Genomic DNA, 13,643 nt, shown 5'->3' with positions numbered 1-13,643 from the left:
AAAATAAATAATAATAATAATAATAAAAAGCTTTGATAGTCATTAGCAGATTTTGAAATTTAAGAGAATGAATTACAATAAACAATCATCTAAAGAACATGCAAAGAAAATTCTAGCAAAGTATCTAAGCATGGCAATTATATATATTAAGAACAAGACACAATAAAGCATATTAATCACATTCATGAGATGAAAAATAACATACTAATTAATGGAAAAAAGAAAATAAAAACAAAATACCTCTTGCATGAGTGTGCTCATCTAATGAATGAATATTTTAGAAATCAAAGAAATTTGTTCACCTTTTTGAGGTCTAAAATACTTTACTTACAAAAAAGAAGTTCCTAAAGCAAAAGCCTCCAGAACGTCTTGAACGTAAGAGGAATTGAAAAGTCAAAAGAGAAGAGCCCTTAATTTTGATTTTTTTTTTCCTATTTATAGAGATTGGGATGCTTAAAAAATAAGCTGAATGAGATCAGGTATGAATTGGAGCGCGTCCTTATATCTAAAAAGTCAAAAAAGATAGGCTTCATCTCAATCAGGGAGTTTCCAGGCCGGGCCGAGCATTTGGGCCAATCGGCACTTACCATGTGCCGAATGGCCCTCTTGGGTGCCAGGTCCACGTTTGAGTTTTGGTCCAATTTGGATTCCTTTTTTGAGGATTTTTTAGCTAGGAATTGCACTTAGACACGTTTTTAATGCATATTCTAAAAATTAATCTTTTTTTTTCTTGATATTCAAGTCTTTAAAGTGATAATTATCTTGTAGATAAATATTCCAAAAAGACTTGATTATCCACAATTTCTTTGCTATTTGATTATCCACTTTATTCACATGCAAGCAAACCTATTTTTGACACTAACCAACAACCAATCACAAAATTATTTAATTAATTTGAATTTTCTAACCAATCAGAATTAATTTCAATTAATCATGCGTGATCGGCTCCACTTAAACAAAATGCATACAGACCGTAAAAACTTAATCATGTGATATCTTTCAATCAGATGGTCTAATTTGAAAATCAGACATACCGTCACGATCATTAGAATCTTAAGATCATTTTTATGATATGCAATGAATGAATTAATGCATGTAATGTAACTCTAAATTTTTGGGTATATGAATAGTCACTCTAGTCATTTTCCAAGATTAAATTATGGGTGCAAAATCAAGTGTCTACACTATTATTTAGAGAGAAAACCCTAGAGTGGTTTCTACAACACAACACACCCATCTTTTAGAGAGAGAGAGCTACTTATCCTTTAGTGAGAAATCATTGTAGCCTCTTCTTATTCCCTATCCCATTTTCATACCTTGAGAGGAGATTTGTATCCAAACACAACCCACACCTATTTAGAATGTAGAGAGCGTTTTAGAACTTAGGAAACTTTGGGGATTTGCCAAAAGAAGCTGGTAAAACTTGGTGGATGCAATCGGGCGGTATTGTGGGATCTAGAAAGCTAGTGAAGTCAAGATTCTAAGAAATCCATTGGTAGCAGGAGCTTGGAGGGCTCAAGTACATTGGGTAGACTAGGCTTAAAGAGTCTTTTGTTCTTCGCGTACTCCAACTTTATTCTCTAGTGGATCAATTTTGACTTGGAGGGTCGCAAAGAAGTTTTTCACCGAGTTCTTTAGTTTCATCTTTGATAACAGGTCTTGATGTTATCTTGTGTTTGCATTTCTCTTTCCTACTCTTTAAGCTTTCATTTTATTGTTGATTGTGGATGAATATGGCTTAGAGTAGTGCTATCAGTTCATTGCACATATTCACTCTTGTTCTACACTTTGTTTAAGTTAGAGTAAAAACAATCTAGTCGTAATTTTTAATTGGAGGTTTAAACAAGCTCTTGTATTTTAGCACAAATCTGAGCTTTCAATTATTATTATTATTATTATTATTTTGCGATCGTTGATATATAAATTTATTTAAGTGTAAAAGGACATATCATTTAAAAAAGTTGCTTCACGGGGAAATTTAATGAAGGGTGTGGGACTCCTAAATTGTAGTCCAAGGAAAAAATTGGAAAATAACACCAAGTCCTAAACAATTTCGTTAGTTAGCAACGTTTCTAAACTTTTTAGGAAATTATTATCTCGAGTCTAAGGGACTTGATTTTTCTCTTTGAACTTGAGCCACAAAGCCTTGAGTTTTATGATTTTTCCGGTGGAACTCGAGTATGAAACACTCGAATTCCTGCTTTGCACATTTAAAGAAAAAAGAGATAGAGGAAAACCAAACAAATGAGGAAGAACAAAAGCTCTATAACAAATCCTTCGCTTGGAGCCCTTGCCGCCGCCGCCGCCACCGCCACCGCCACTACCGCTTGGAGCCTTCGCCATTCGTGGGCGGATCTAAGGGCGATTTGGGTTTGTGGGTAATTAAGGAGATCTGGGTTCATTGTTTCTATTAGGGGTTTGGGTTTGTTGTTCATACTCGAGTTCCACTGAAACTTGAGTCTTTGTGACTCGATTTCAAAGAACAAAATCGACTCTCTTACACTTAAGATGTTAGTTTCTTATATAATTTGAAAACATTGCTAACTAACAAAATCTTTTAGAATTTGATGTTATTTTTCAATTTTTCTCCTAGTTAAATATATATATATATATAAACTAAAATAAATAAATAATAATAATAAAACACACAAAGCAAGGAAAAAGGCAAATCCTTGGTATTTGAGTGATGTTGTCAGGTGATCTTTTAGAAAGGAGCGAAAAAGAAATCACGGGGCTGAAGCTGTTTTTGTCATCTTCCTCCATCCTGTACAGGTAGCAGCATCTAGAGCACTATAAGAATCTCTCTCATTAATGGGGTTTTGTTGTTTTTTTCCAAATACCATACCATAACCAGAACAATATATCACGAGCCTCCACTCACCTGTCTCTCTCTCTCTCAGTTTTTTAAAAAACTCCAACCAACTCATCCACTGGCTTTTTGAGATAGTGATAAGCTGGATAGCTTGTATTTATATCCTTGAGGTCCACCCTCCCCTCTCTCTACATTTATGTTCAGCTGCATTTAGCTGAAATCAAGAGAGAATGCAGAACTCAAAGTCTTGTTCTTCCTTTCAAAGTCTAGATGATGAGTCTGAGGACATCACACGCTTTGAAAAGTCTCTCCAGGTGTACTTTCATTTTCATCTCCACGACGCCATGTTACTCTTTCTTTCTTTTTGTGTGTATATTTTGTGCATTTTGATTCTATATCATTAATAGTTTTGTGATTGCAGGAACTTAGAGAGTTACGTTCTCAGCTTCATTATGCTGCCGATTACAGTGAAACCACTTTCTTGAATGCTAAAGAGAAGAAAGTGTTAGTGTTCTACTCTCTAATTCTCTATACTGTCCACCATTATACCATCTGTTTCTCATTTTAATGTGATAGTATAGTGGGCTGGCTCTTTTTGGGGCTTAAGAAAACAAAAGTAGTGTTTGTTAACATACCATACAAGCATCAGCTCTAGCATATAGCTTTTATCTTTTATCTACAGTTTTTTAAAACATTGATTTTTCATAAATATACTTTATTTAGCCCCCAAACTGATGATATATATATTCTCAAAAAAAAAAAAAAAAAAACTGATGATATATATAATATAATTTTTTTTCTTAAAAAAATGTCAATATCTGGGACCACCACTTGGTGGACCTAATTTGACGCGGTGTTCCTAGCTCAAAATGTGAGTGGACAGCACTCATACGGCCCAAACTCTAATTTTGAAGGTAATTTTTTAGTTCCTACGGATGGGTTCACATCTTTCAAGGCATACCTGTGATTTTACCCAATAAACAAAATAAATTCATAAAAATAAGCTCATCATAGATGCCGATAAATAAATATTCTTACTCCCTCTTATGGGTTTTTTCAATAATTTAGTGTTGGGATTTAGTTACTAGTTCTAATTTGATAAAAATTTATAATTTTTGGGAAATAGTTAGAGCACTCACAGTAAATGTGGGATATGTGCCAAATGCTTAAATATTTGGTACATATCCTACACCAAACCCAATTTGAACCCATTTAGCAGATGTGGGATATGGTATATTTTTTGCAACATTAAATAGTATTGTGACAAATTTGCCATGGTACGGAAGATGTGTGGTATATTATTTGTTATTTGTTTATTGTGTTGGTGAGTAGTAAATATTATTTTAATGTGTAGTAAATATTATTTTAATGTATAGAATTGAATTATAAAACATCTGATAAATGAGATGTTGTAAAATGATGTGATAAAATAATAAAGTAGGCATTTGATGTGGTAAAATGACATAATTTTTGGAACATCTGCTACGGATGCTCTAGTGTTTTATATCCAATAATTGCGAATGCTTGTCAATAAGCATTGTGGTTTCAAATCTCAACATCTTTAAATTTTACATTTTTCTAGGTACAACTTTTTAAAAAAATTTTATTTTCAAAAAGTTGAAAAATAAACTGTATCAAACAGTTACGAGAATTAAAAGATGACTAATGACTAATGACTAGTTTAACACACAGAATTCATCAAAAAAAAAAAATGGTTTAACACACACAGATAACTCTGACTCAGCTCAAATTCAATGTGGTAAGACAAGGCCATCAATTTGGGCTTAATATCTCTTCACACAAGCCCATTAAATGGTTTAATGTCAGCATGAAACCAATAAAGACAACAGAAATCTCTCAAGAATTCATACTTGTATAATGGAGGGAACTGGCTTACTATAGTGGCCCATTAAACAAGTGAGTGAGTGACCCACAAATTTGCTTTGCTCTGTGTAAAGGCCCCTACGGCTTGTCGTTTATACTTTATATGGTCTTTTTTTGTTTTTTAAAAGGCATTTGATAAGATAGCTAAAGGCGGGCAGTGGTTTAGCAGTAGGTCATTGTTGTATTATTTTAAAACGGTCAGCCATTTTGTGGTATTTGAAAACGGTTGGTCGTTTATTAATATGTGGCCCCCTAATTCCTTAACATATTTTTGCAGTGTGATGGAAAACACAAAAGAGTACATATGCAGGGCTGTTGTTACTGTTGTTGACCACCTTGGAAGCGCCTCTGCCAACCTTGATTGTCGCATTTCTCAGACTAATGCATTTTCCGAGGCTGAGTTTCGAATCAATTGCCTAAAGCAAGTTAGTAGTATTATTTTGCTCAGTCACATAATGTCATTCGGATATCATTGGAAAATTATTAAGTACTAATCCTTTTAACTTTTTTGGTGATTGCTTGCTTGGTAGAGACTTCTCTTATGTGAACAATATGCTCACAAGCTTGCTCTAACTAAACTACGGTGGAGTGAGAATTTGACAAGATATTCTCGATGTTATTTATCAATGCGTAACTGTCCCATATCACCCTCTGGTTCTTTTCAATAAAATTTAAAAGTTTCTTCTTGCAACTTTGATTGTTCTTTTTGAATTGTCTCATATCAATGCATATTTATCTCTTCTGAATTTATGATGCTTCTTTTTTTCCCTCATTCATCAGAAAATGAAAATGTTGAGAAATCAAATGAAGGTTCAAGGTACAAATTTTCTCTCTAATACATGACACTGAAATTAAGGATGTTTACCTGCATGGCTTCACATTGTCAAATGACTAAAAAGCTTCAAACAAGAGAACCTATTTTAATCAATTATGTGGAGCATGCATGCGATACTTCCTTAAGTAAGACTAACAAAATAGCAACAAAGAAAGGCATACAACCTGGAGTGCAATGTGGATTTTATACATATATTGCACACGTATAAGCATTGCATGGCAGCCTTACCATGCAAAATGAACTTTTTATGTCATCACTTAATCTGGGATAGAACTTGAGTTTCCGTCTTTTTGATCAATTTGTTATAAATGCAGGGATATCGTTGTTCAAACTAACAGCAAAATGATAGATAAACATGAACTTTACAGAGAAGAGGACGTGCCACTTTTCTTGTACACAAACACACAGAGGCCATCTCTTGAGAAAGAGACTACCAACTCATCATTAGGTTAAAATTTCCTCTCATATGTAACGGATGTGTTTTTAATTGGGATTTACATTGCTTATCTACTAATATTTTTGTTCTATTGCATGGCTTGTTTAGTATTGCCTGTTCACGATGGTTTGTCAGTATTGTCAAAAGGTTCAAATCCTACGTTTCATTTCCAGGTAGGCGAAGTTATATTTAAGATCCTTGTTATACCACTGCATCACTTGTTTATTTCCATCATTTTGCATTCTTTTGTTGCAGGGTACTCAAACAATTGGACGTAATAGAAAGTCAGCGCCGGGTGGTGACATCTTGTCCCTCATACGGAGAATTAAACGAACAGCATGAATCATAAGGGTCTGCATGTTTTTCTTTTGCCTTCCGGTAATGGCATTTTAGTATTGGAGGAATGCCTTATTTAGCAGACTGCAAATGTATGAAGTCACTCTGTTGGGAGTTCATCACAGAATTAGGACCATGAGAACATAAATGCCTTAGAATTTGAACCAAATTAGGAATTTCTATTTGTTATGACTGCTCCTAAAGCTAAGGATATACTCCTTTCTGAGAATTTTTACTGCTGAAAGTTGTTGATTATGAGTGTAGAATAATGGTTTTGAAGACTCTACAGCGTGATTAAAATTTATATTCTTCATGTATCTTAAATAATAAAATTCAGAAAAATAAATTTCAATTTATCAAAGTTCATTTTGCACCTTAAGGCTTGAAGCTATAGGAAACCAAATTTGTTTGCATCATCAAACTCAATCAAAACTCAGCTGAAGTGAAACGTCACAATGAAATTTTTAACTGTCAGCAATGAATATCCTGTTCTCTCTCCTGCAATGCATAGTAAATAGATATTTGCTAAATGCCTCATGAATTTGTGGTTTGTCAAATTCACAGGAATTTTTCAATTAGAAATTCTATTTTTCTTTTTTTCCTTTCTTTCTTTCTTTCTTTCTAAGGCAGTCCTATATATGCAGACAGTTTCCTGGCCATATGTCATTAAGACCAAATGTTGAGAGAGTAAAGATGAAATCAACCAAGAGTACATAAATAAAAGAGTACGTGGGCTACAAGTCAAGAAAGCTGAGGACATTCCAAATGCATCAAACCCATTAATCAAATGCTGACTTCCCTTTCCACATTTACATCAGGAAGGAAGCACAATACAAGAATTACAAACACAACAGAATCCTACATGGGTCTGGCTATTTACATTGACAGGATATATAGCCCTCTTACTATCTTTCTCTACCTTTTCCTCCTTCTCTCTTTCATCTTGTTTCTTCTAATGCTACTAGCACTAATGGCGAGCTGTTGGACTTCTTAGACCACTTAGGTTCTCAAGCTTTTCTAAATAGGATATTTTCTTTGTGGTCACAATGTTTGCTATCTTGCTCTTGAGGGTATCATTTTCTTCTCTTACTGGGCTGTCCATATAACCTGTTGAGTCATTCTTCTTCATGTCAGTAGCTCCCTGATCGAGATTCCAACCCATGAAATCCGAGAGTGTCTTCGAATTTGGTGTCTCAGCAGCACACCACTTGTCTGCCTCTTCACCAGTCAACGTTGAAGGATCCCTTGAACGGTTCCTGTTGGATTCTGCTAGTAATGGGTTTTGAGTGAGAGAATCAGCATAAAGGACATCCTCAATTTTAGACATGACATTGAATGCCAAGCTTTCTATTATCCTTGAATAGCTCTCTAAAATAGCCTGTCCTATATCCTGCACATATTTAGCAGAAAATAGGTTTCTGTGCCTTAAGTAGTTTGAGAAACATTTAGAAATTAAAAAAAAAAAAAAAAGGGGGGGGGGGGGGGTTTGTTGCAATATTGTTATTACCCTATTATATTGGATCTTAGATATGTCTAGTGCAGATTGTGGAATTCCTGGAAACCGCTGCTTTAGTAGGAGCAAGATGGTTTCAGCTCTCTCCTCAAAGAGTTCTCTCTTCTCCAAGCTCACACCTGAACCCCAGGAAGACTTGCCATCCTTGTTGGTCATCTTTCTCTTCCAAATCACAATTGAAGCCTCGATCCTGTTCTTAAGGTCAAGTACTTTATGCTCTGTTGACAAGTCCATGGTTGAGAGAAATTGCTCTGGATCAAAATACTCTACTGTAATGCTCTTATATATTGAATCACCAAGGCTTGCTCTACCATTCTGTAGAAACATAACAAAGACAATCAAAATCAAGTAACAAAACCAATATTGTAAAGCTAATCAATAATGAATCTTTCCTCTTATTAATTACTTTTGGTAGGGATTCAATGTAGCTTTCAGGGATCTCCATTTCTGATAGTACTTGAGCATTTATAGCCATAGCTGCTTTTAGTACTTGGTTCACAGAATCCTTCTGAAAGAGCAGCCACTTTCGAGATATATCTGATAGCCCATTTGGTGGAACTTTGACAGTTGGTAACCACCATTTGTCTTCATTTCTTGGGACATTACCATTTTCAGATTCATCGGCATCTTTAGACACGTACCAGAACTCATTTTGGTTTCCAAAGTTATCCAGGTAGTCCTGTTCATTATAGTTTCATCAGCAAAAGGTAGAAATCTAGGCTATATGATGGAAGAATAAACCTCTATATATTTAAACGAGGAGCAGTACTTATTACTTACAATAAGCATAGCATCAAGCTTTCGGAGGGCAGGGATGTTCATTAGAAGATCACTTCTTTGGAGAGTTACCATTATCTATCAAATCATGATAGAAAAATATTTGAGAGGCAATCAACATGGTCAAAATTACACGGGTTATGAGATAAAGAGAGATTTATCACCTCCATACTTTTTCCATCTTTGGATTTTTGCTGTGATGGAACAAATTCAACAATGTGATCAGTTACAGATAAAAGCCATTCAATTTCTTTTCTCCACCTTGCTTTCCTCTCTGGAGACATAGGCTCTAGCCTCGATTTTTCACCAAATATAGATGCTGCATTGTTGTAAAACAATAAGACAAAATAGCATATATATTAGCATCCCCATCCTTTAGGTGTACTCTTCCCTATCAATCTTAAGAAATAGGACAAACTATTAATTTGTTTCCTAAATTATGTATTATAATTCAGTTTTGTCTACGAAGTATAGATTGTTAAAAATGGTTCAATATTACCCTTCCTCCCCACTTGCCATCAAAGTAAATTAATGAAATCTTATAACTCATTTCTTTTTCAAGCTCTTTGGTCTCATATTATTACAAATCAATGTTAATAACATGATGAATCACTCAATTTATAAAGTAATTTAAAGGATTTTAACAGAAAATTGGAGGTAAGGATGACATTTTGTTTTCAAAATTTTATGGACTAAATTAACACAAACGATAATTTAGGAACAAAATTAAACTCTAACACATAATTTAAAGACCAAAATCATTGTTTGCCCTAAAACCTTGATAGCATCATGCAATAGAGAAAAACCCCATGCATGAAGTGTATATGTTATACTTTTTTTTTTTAGGGCAATGTTTGAATTTAAGATATACATAATTTAGGAAGGAAAAAAAAAAATCCTGTTTCTTCAAAAAAAAAAAAAAAAAAAACCATTTCCAGTTGTCATAATATAGCATTTCTTTTGTGAACAAATATTATATAAGAAAAAGAAAGTACCAGCAAGGTTTGTGATGGCATTTGACAAAGCCAAAGCCGAGGAAACACCCTTTCCACCACCCGACATATCTTCACCAAGAAGAAGCTTAGCAAACCTTTCCTTCATCATTTCTATATCTGAATAGAACCGCATATAAATTTTATTAAACAGCTCATTAGGCTAAAGAAATGATTTCCTAGACCACACCATAAATAGCACCAGCATGATGATTACCCAAGAACATTATCTTATTTTTCACTTAATCGGTAATGAGAACTTTTTAAATACATTTTAAGCAGCGGAAGGGAGATTCCAACCTTAAATATATCCGTTAAAAACAACAGAAAATGTCATTGTACTGGGATAATGAGATTGAGAAAGAACTGATGCAATTTAAAGTGCATGCATGTAATATAAATAAGATGATTTTACCTGAATTTGGCTTGGTATGTGGACTTCCAACCTTGGCTGGAACTCCAATTTCCAAGCGTGAAACTGGACCCATGTCATGATTAAGCGACCAGCCTATGTGCTGGGGCTCCAATGGACTAGCTACACGCTTGACATCAAAACTTTTGGCAATAATTTTCTCTTCTACAACACCACAATCATGTCCATTCTCAAATATCAAACTCTGAATCTGTCTTCCCGGAATCTCAAACATCCTTTTTAGATTGAAAGATCTTGACTTCTCTATGGTATTTTGGCGTCCAAAGGCTCGGACCATTGTATAACAAAATAAATATGAGTCAGGAAACAAACAAACCTGACTATGTTTACTAGAAAACCTTAATCAAGTTACAAAACCGTTAATGGTTGTTGTTGTTGTGTTGTATGAGAGAAAGAGAAAAGAAAGAGGAGATTCCTCTCCAAAAACGAGAGAGGTTAGAGGTGGAAAAATGGAACGGTTTTTACTATTTTGCGAAGTTGACGATAGAGAAGGGAGAGAGTTTTTAGTGGTTTGAGTTCAAGTTTTTGGTTTTTTTTGGCAAACGTGGGGTGCATGTTCGAGCAACAAAAAAGTTATGGTCGCTGTAAGCAACAAGTATAAAAAAAAAAAATACAAAAACAAAACGCGGATGGTAATTACTAATTTGTTTTTTGTTTTTTTGTGTTTTTCGCTTTTGTTTAGGGAATGAGTGGTTGCGAGGTCAATGCTGGGCTTAAAGCCCGGGAAAGACATACAAATTTAACTGACAATTGCTTCCTCTATTCTTATCACATTACAAAAATGCCATAAATAACCAAACCAGGGCTCAAAGTTACTATTTTTAAATAATTAATACGGTCCATAATTAGGATTAAAAAAAAAAAATTTGTCTCAAGTCTCAACAAATATCACTTTCTAAACTTATAACCTACTTGCTTCATTCATATCCATAAACTCTTAAGGTACGTTTGGTACACTGAATGTAGATTACATTATGAATAGTAATCTTTATTACTAGGAATAAAAGACATTGTAATGAAATAACTATTGCTATTTATAAGTTTGGTTGTTATATATGGAAAACTTGTAAAATACGATGTATAAGGAAACTTTATATTTTTGGAAATATATTAATTTTAAAACCTATTATATATACTAAAGAATAGCTATTACATCCATTTTAAAGAGGAATAGCTATTTTTCAATTTAAAGAATAGTTATTACAATGTAATAACTAATCCATGTAATAAAGATACAACCAAATGACCGAATTGCTATTATATATGAATAACTATTTCATTACAGGAGCTATTATAGCATACCAAACGTACCCTTAATTTGGCATCTATATTAAAACTCTAAAACTCTCTTTGGAATAATGTAGGTCGTCTAAAGGTTATTATAATTCATGTTTTCTATTTGACTTGTATAAATATAATAAAAAGTCAAATGCTTTTTTAAGGTTTTGGCTTTCAAGCGTTTATCTAAAATAGTTACATATATATATATATATATATATATATATATGTGTGTGTGTAGGGTTTTAGAATTTTTCCATATTGATTATTTATAACAAGAATTATTTAATTAGATTAATTGTTAATGGTATTGCAAATTTTGAAAACTTGAATACTACAAACTATTTACCTTAATTAAAAAATATTAGCGTGTATTTAATTCAAATGTACACTTTTCTTCTCAAAAAAAAAGTACACTTTACATACCCTACGTTACTCATTGCACGTTCTAATTAAAACGCTTCAACCCTTGATGTATTCTTGTCTATTGCTTGGTTTTTTAGGGCATCAAATTACAAGGATTTGCTAATAGAGAAAAGGTTAACACAAAATAGGCAGGCAAGAACCAAGACTTTAAACAAAAAGTAAGGGGACAATCTTTCGTGGGTTTCCTGAGCCGTGTCTGACCTCCATTTTTGAGAATTTCTTTGAAATTGAGGCTACTTGAAGCAGAATGCTTGGAGAACTCCATATTCCTTTGTGTAGTAGCACCTGTGGGAGCAAATAATACAAGGACACATTAAGGCCCATGTGTGATACCCCAATTTGATTGATTGTGTGATGTATATGGGTGTGTGATGAGTCTCACATCGGTTATTTACTAGGTAGATCTAGGCTTTATTAACAACTACAAGGAGCCTCAATTGTAACTAGTCCTTTTGAGGTATAGTGCATATGTGGCTAGCGTTTTTCCTTAGGTCGTTACATATGGTATCAAAACTGGCTTGGTAATCCCGTGTGAGTTCAGAGACACTACCTCACAAAGTGGGCCCTAATGAGGACTGTAGAGAGGGAAAATTCCCGACCTATCACAAGCTAACACGTCACATTATCAAGTCCACAAAATACAGCGAATTACAAAGCACCACGTACTGCTGCTAGGTTTTGCTATCACTATTCAGAAGCCAATAGAAATTTGCCAAGTGTCATGTAAAAACCAATCACGCATAAGCGCATGTGTAAGCGATGACTCAAGCAGCCTTGCACGTGTAAGCGATGACTCAAGCAGCCTCGCATGTGTAAGCAATGACTCAAGCAACCTCGCACGTGTAAGCGATGACTTAAGCGGACCAATCAGGTTGTGACATGTGTCACCAATCAAGCTCCGCCACGTGTCGCTCACCCACCCCCAAATTCTTATAAATAGAAGCCTTCCTGAGACATTTAGGAGGACCAAGATTCAGAGAGACCAAGATTTAGAAGTGAAAAAGCTCTGCTGGAATCAAGCCCTGAAGCCTCCAGGAACTTCAAGAACTTCAACCCCAAAATCGGAGAACATTCGAAGCAGAATCATCCAAACCATCTGCCTAGATCCAAAAGTTTGCGGGAATCAAGCTCAAAGGTCAAAAAACATCATCAAATCACAAATTAGTGAAGCTCTACGAATTCAAGCCTCCAAATCCCTGAAGAAATTCCGCCACAAACCTTCAAATACAAAGAACATTCGAAGAGGAATCATCCAAATCATCTTCTTAGATCTCAAAGTTCACTGGAATCAAGCTCAAAAGCCTCCAAAAACCTCAATAATTCACAAATCAGTTAAACTCAACAGATTAAAGCCTTTAAAGCACCGAAGAACTTCCACCACAAACCTTCGAAGACGAAGAACACGAAGAACGTGAAGAACAAGGGATTTCCAACAAGCTCATAGCCAGAGATTCATTGTAATTATGTTCCAAAGATCTTCGATCCATTCTTCAGCCAAATTGAAGTACATTGGGTGTTCGAATCAAAATCACATTACTACAAATCCAATCAACAAGTCTTTTAAGGAGATCGAATCAGAGGATAACTTTTTTGTAATCACAGAGAATTGTACCACACAATCATCAATACAAATTCGCATTTGCGACACTATTTTCACTTGTTTGACTCATTTCAAACCAAGAAATTTAGTCGTCTTACAGATTCTGGCATGCCTGGTGGGACATCTCTACCTCTCATCTCATTCTCCTTCAACGAAAGAAATCTTCATCATCTTGCTGCCTACTTCAATGGCCTCTAGCAAGAACATTCAAGCTTCAACAATAGCTACTTCAATTAGACTTGGTACGGCTACTACCAACAACTGCATTGGTGCAATCAATTGTAGCCAACCTAAAGCAAACAATCAACTTCAATCTCAATC

General features: G+C 34.6%; 2 protein-coding genes across 2 annotated transcripts; one reads left to right on the top strand and one right to left on the bottom strand.

The window, feature by feature from the left end:
• Positions 1–2,930: 2,930 nt before the first annotated feature.
• LOC115977972 (probable protein ABIL5) lies at positions 2,931–6,420 on the top strand. Its single transcript, XM_031100002.1, has 8 exons — positions 2,931–3,126; positions 3,234–3,316; positions 4,974–5,121; positions 5,227–5,326; positions 5,477–5,513; positions 5,846–5,979; positions 6,076–6,140; positions 6,223–6,420. The coding sequence occupies exons 1-8, from the start codon at positions 3,043–3,045 to the stop codon at positions 6,307–6,309; spliced, it is 738 nt and encodes a 245-aa protein (XP_030955862.1). The 5' UTR covers positions 2,931–3,042; the 3' UTR covers positions 6,310–6,420.
• A 678-nt stretch (positions 6,421–7,098) lies between these two features.
• On the bottom strand, positions 7,099–10,447 carry LOC115975674 (rho guanine nucleotide exchange factor 8-like). The gene is made up of 7 exons (XM_031096556.1): positions 10,001–10,447; positions 9,589–9,705; positions 8,758–8,912; positions 8,597–8,671; positions 8,223–8,495; positions 7,811–8,131; positions 7,099–7,693 (listed from the first exon to the last, which is right to left on the bottom strand). Exons 1-7 carry the CDS (start codon positions 10,293–10,295, stop codon positions 7,271–7,273), a joined length of 1,659 nt encoding a protein of 552 aa, XP_030952416.1. The 5' UTR covers positions 10,296–10,447; the 3' UTR covers positions 7,099–7,270.
• Positions 10,448–13,643: the final 3,196 nt, after the last annotated feature.

The sequence above is a fragment of the Quercus lobata genome, chromosome 2, assembly GCF_001633185.2.
Source record: "Quercus lobata isolate SW786 chromosome 2, ValleyOak3.0 Primary Assembly, whole genome shotgun sequence".
Lineage (NCBI taxonomy): Eukaryota > Viridiplantae > Streptophyta > Magnoliopsida > Fagales > Fagaceae > Quercus > Quercus lobata.
The sequence above is the reverse complement of the archived record's forward strand: the minus strand, read 5'-3'. Positions and strand labels throughout refer to the sequence as shown.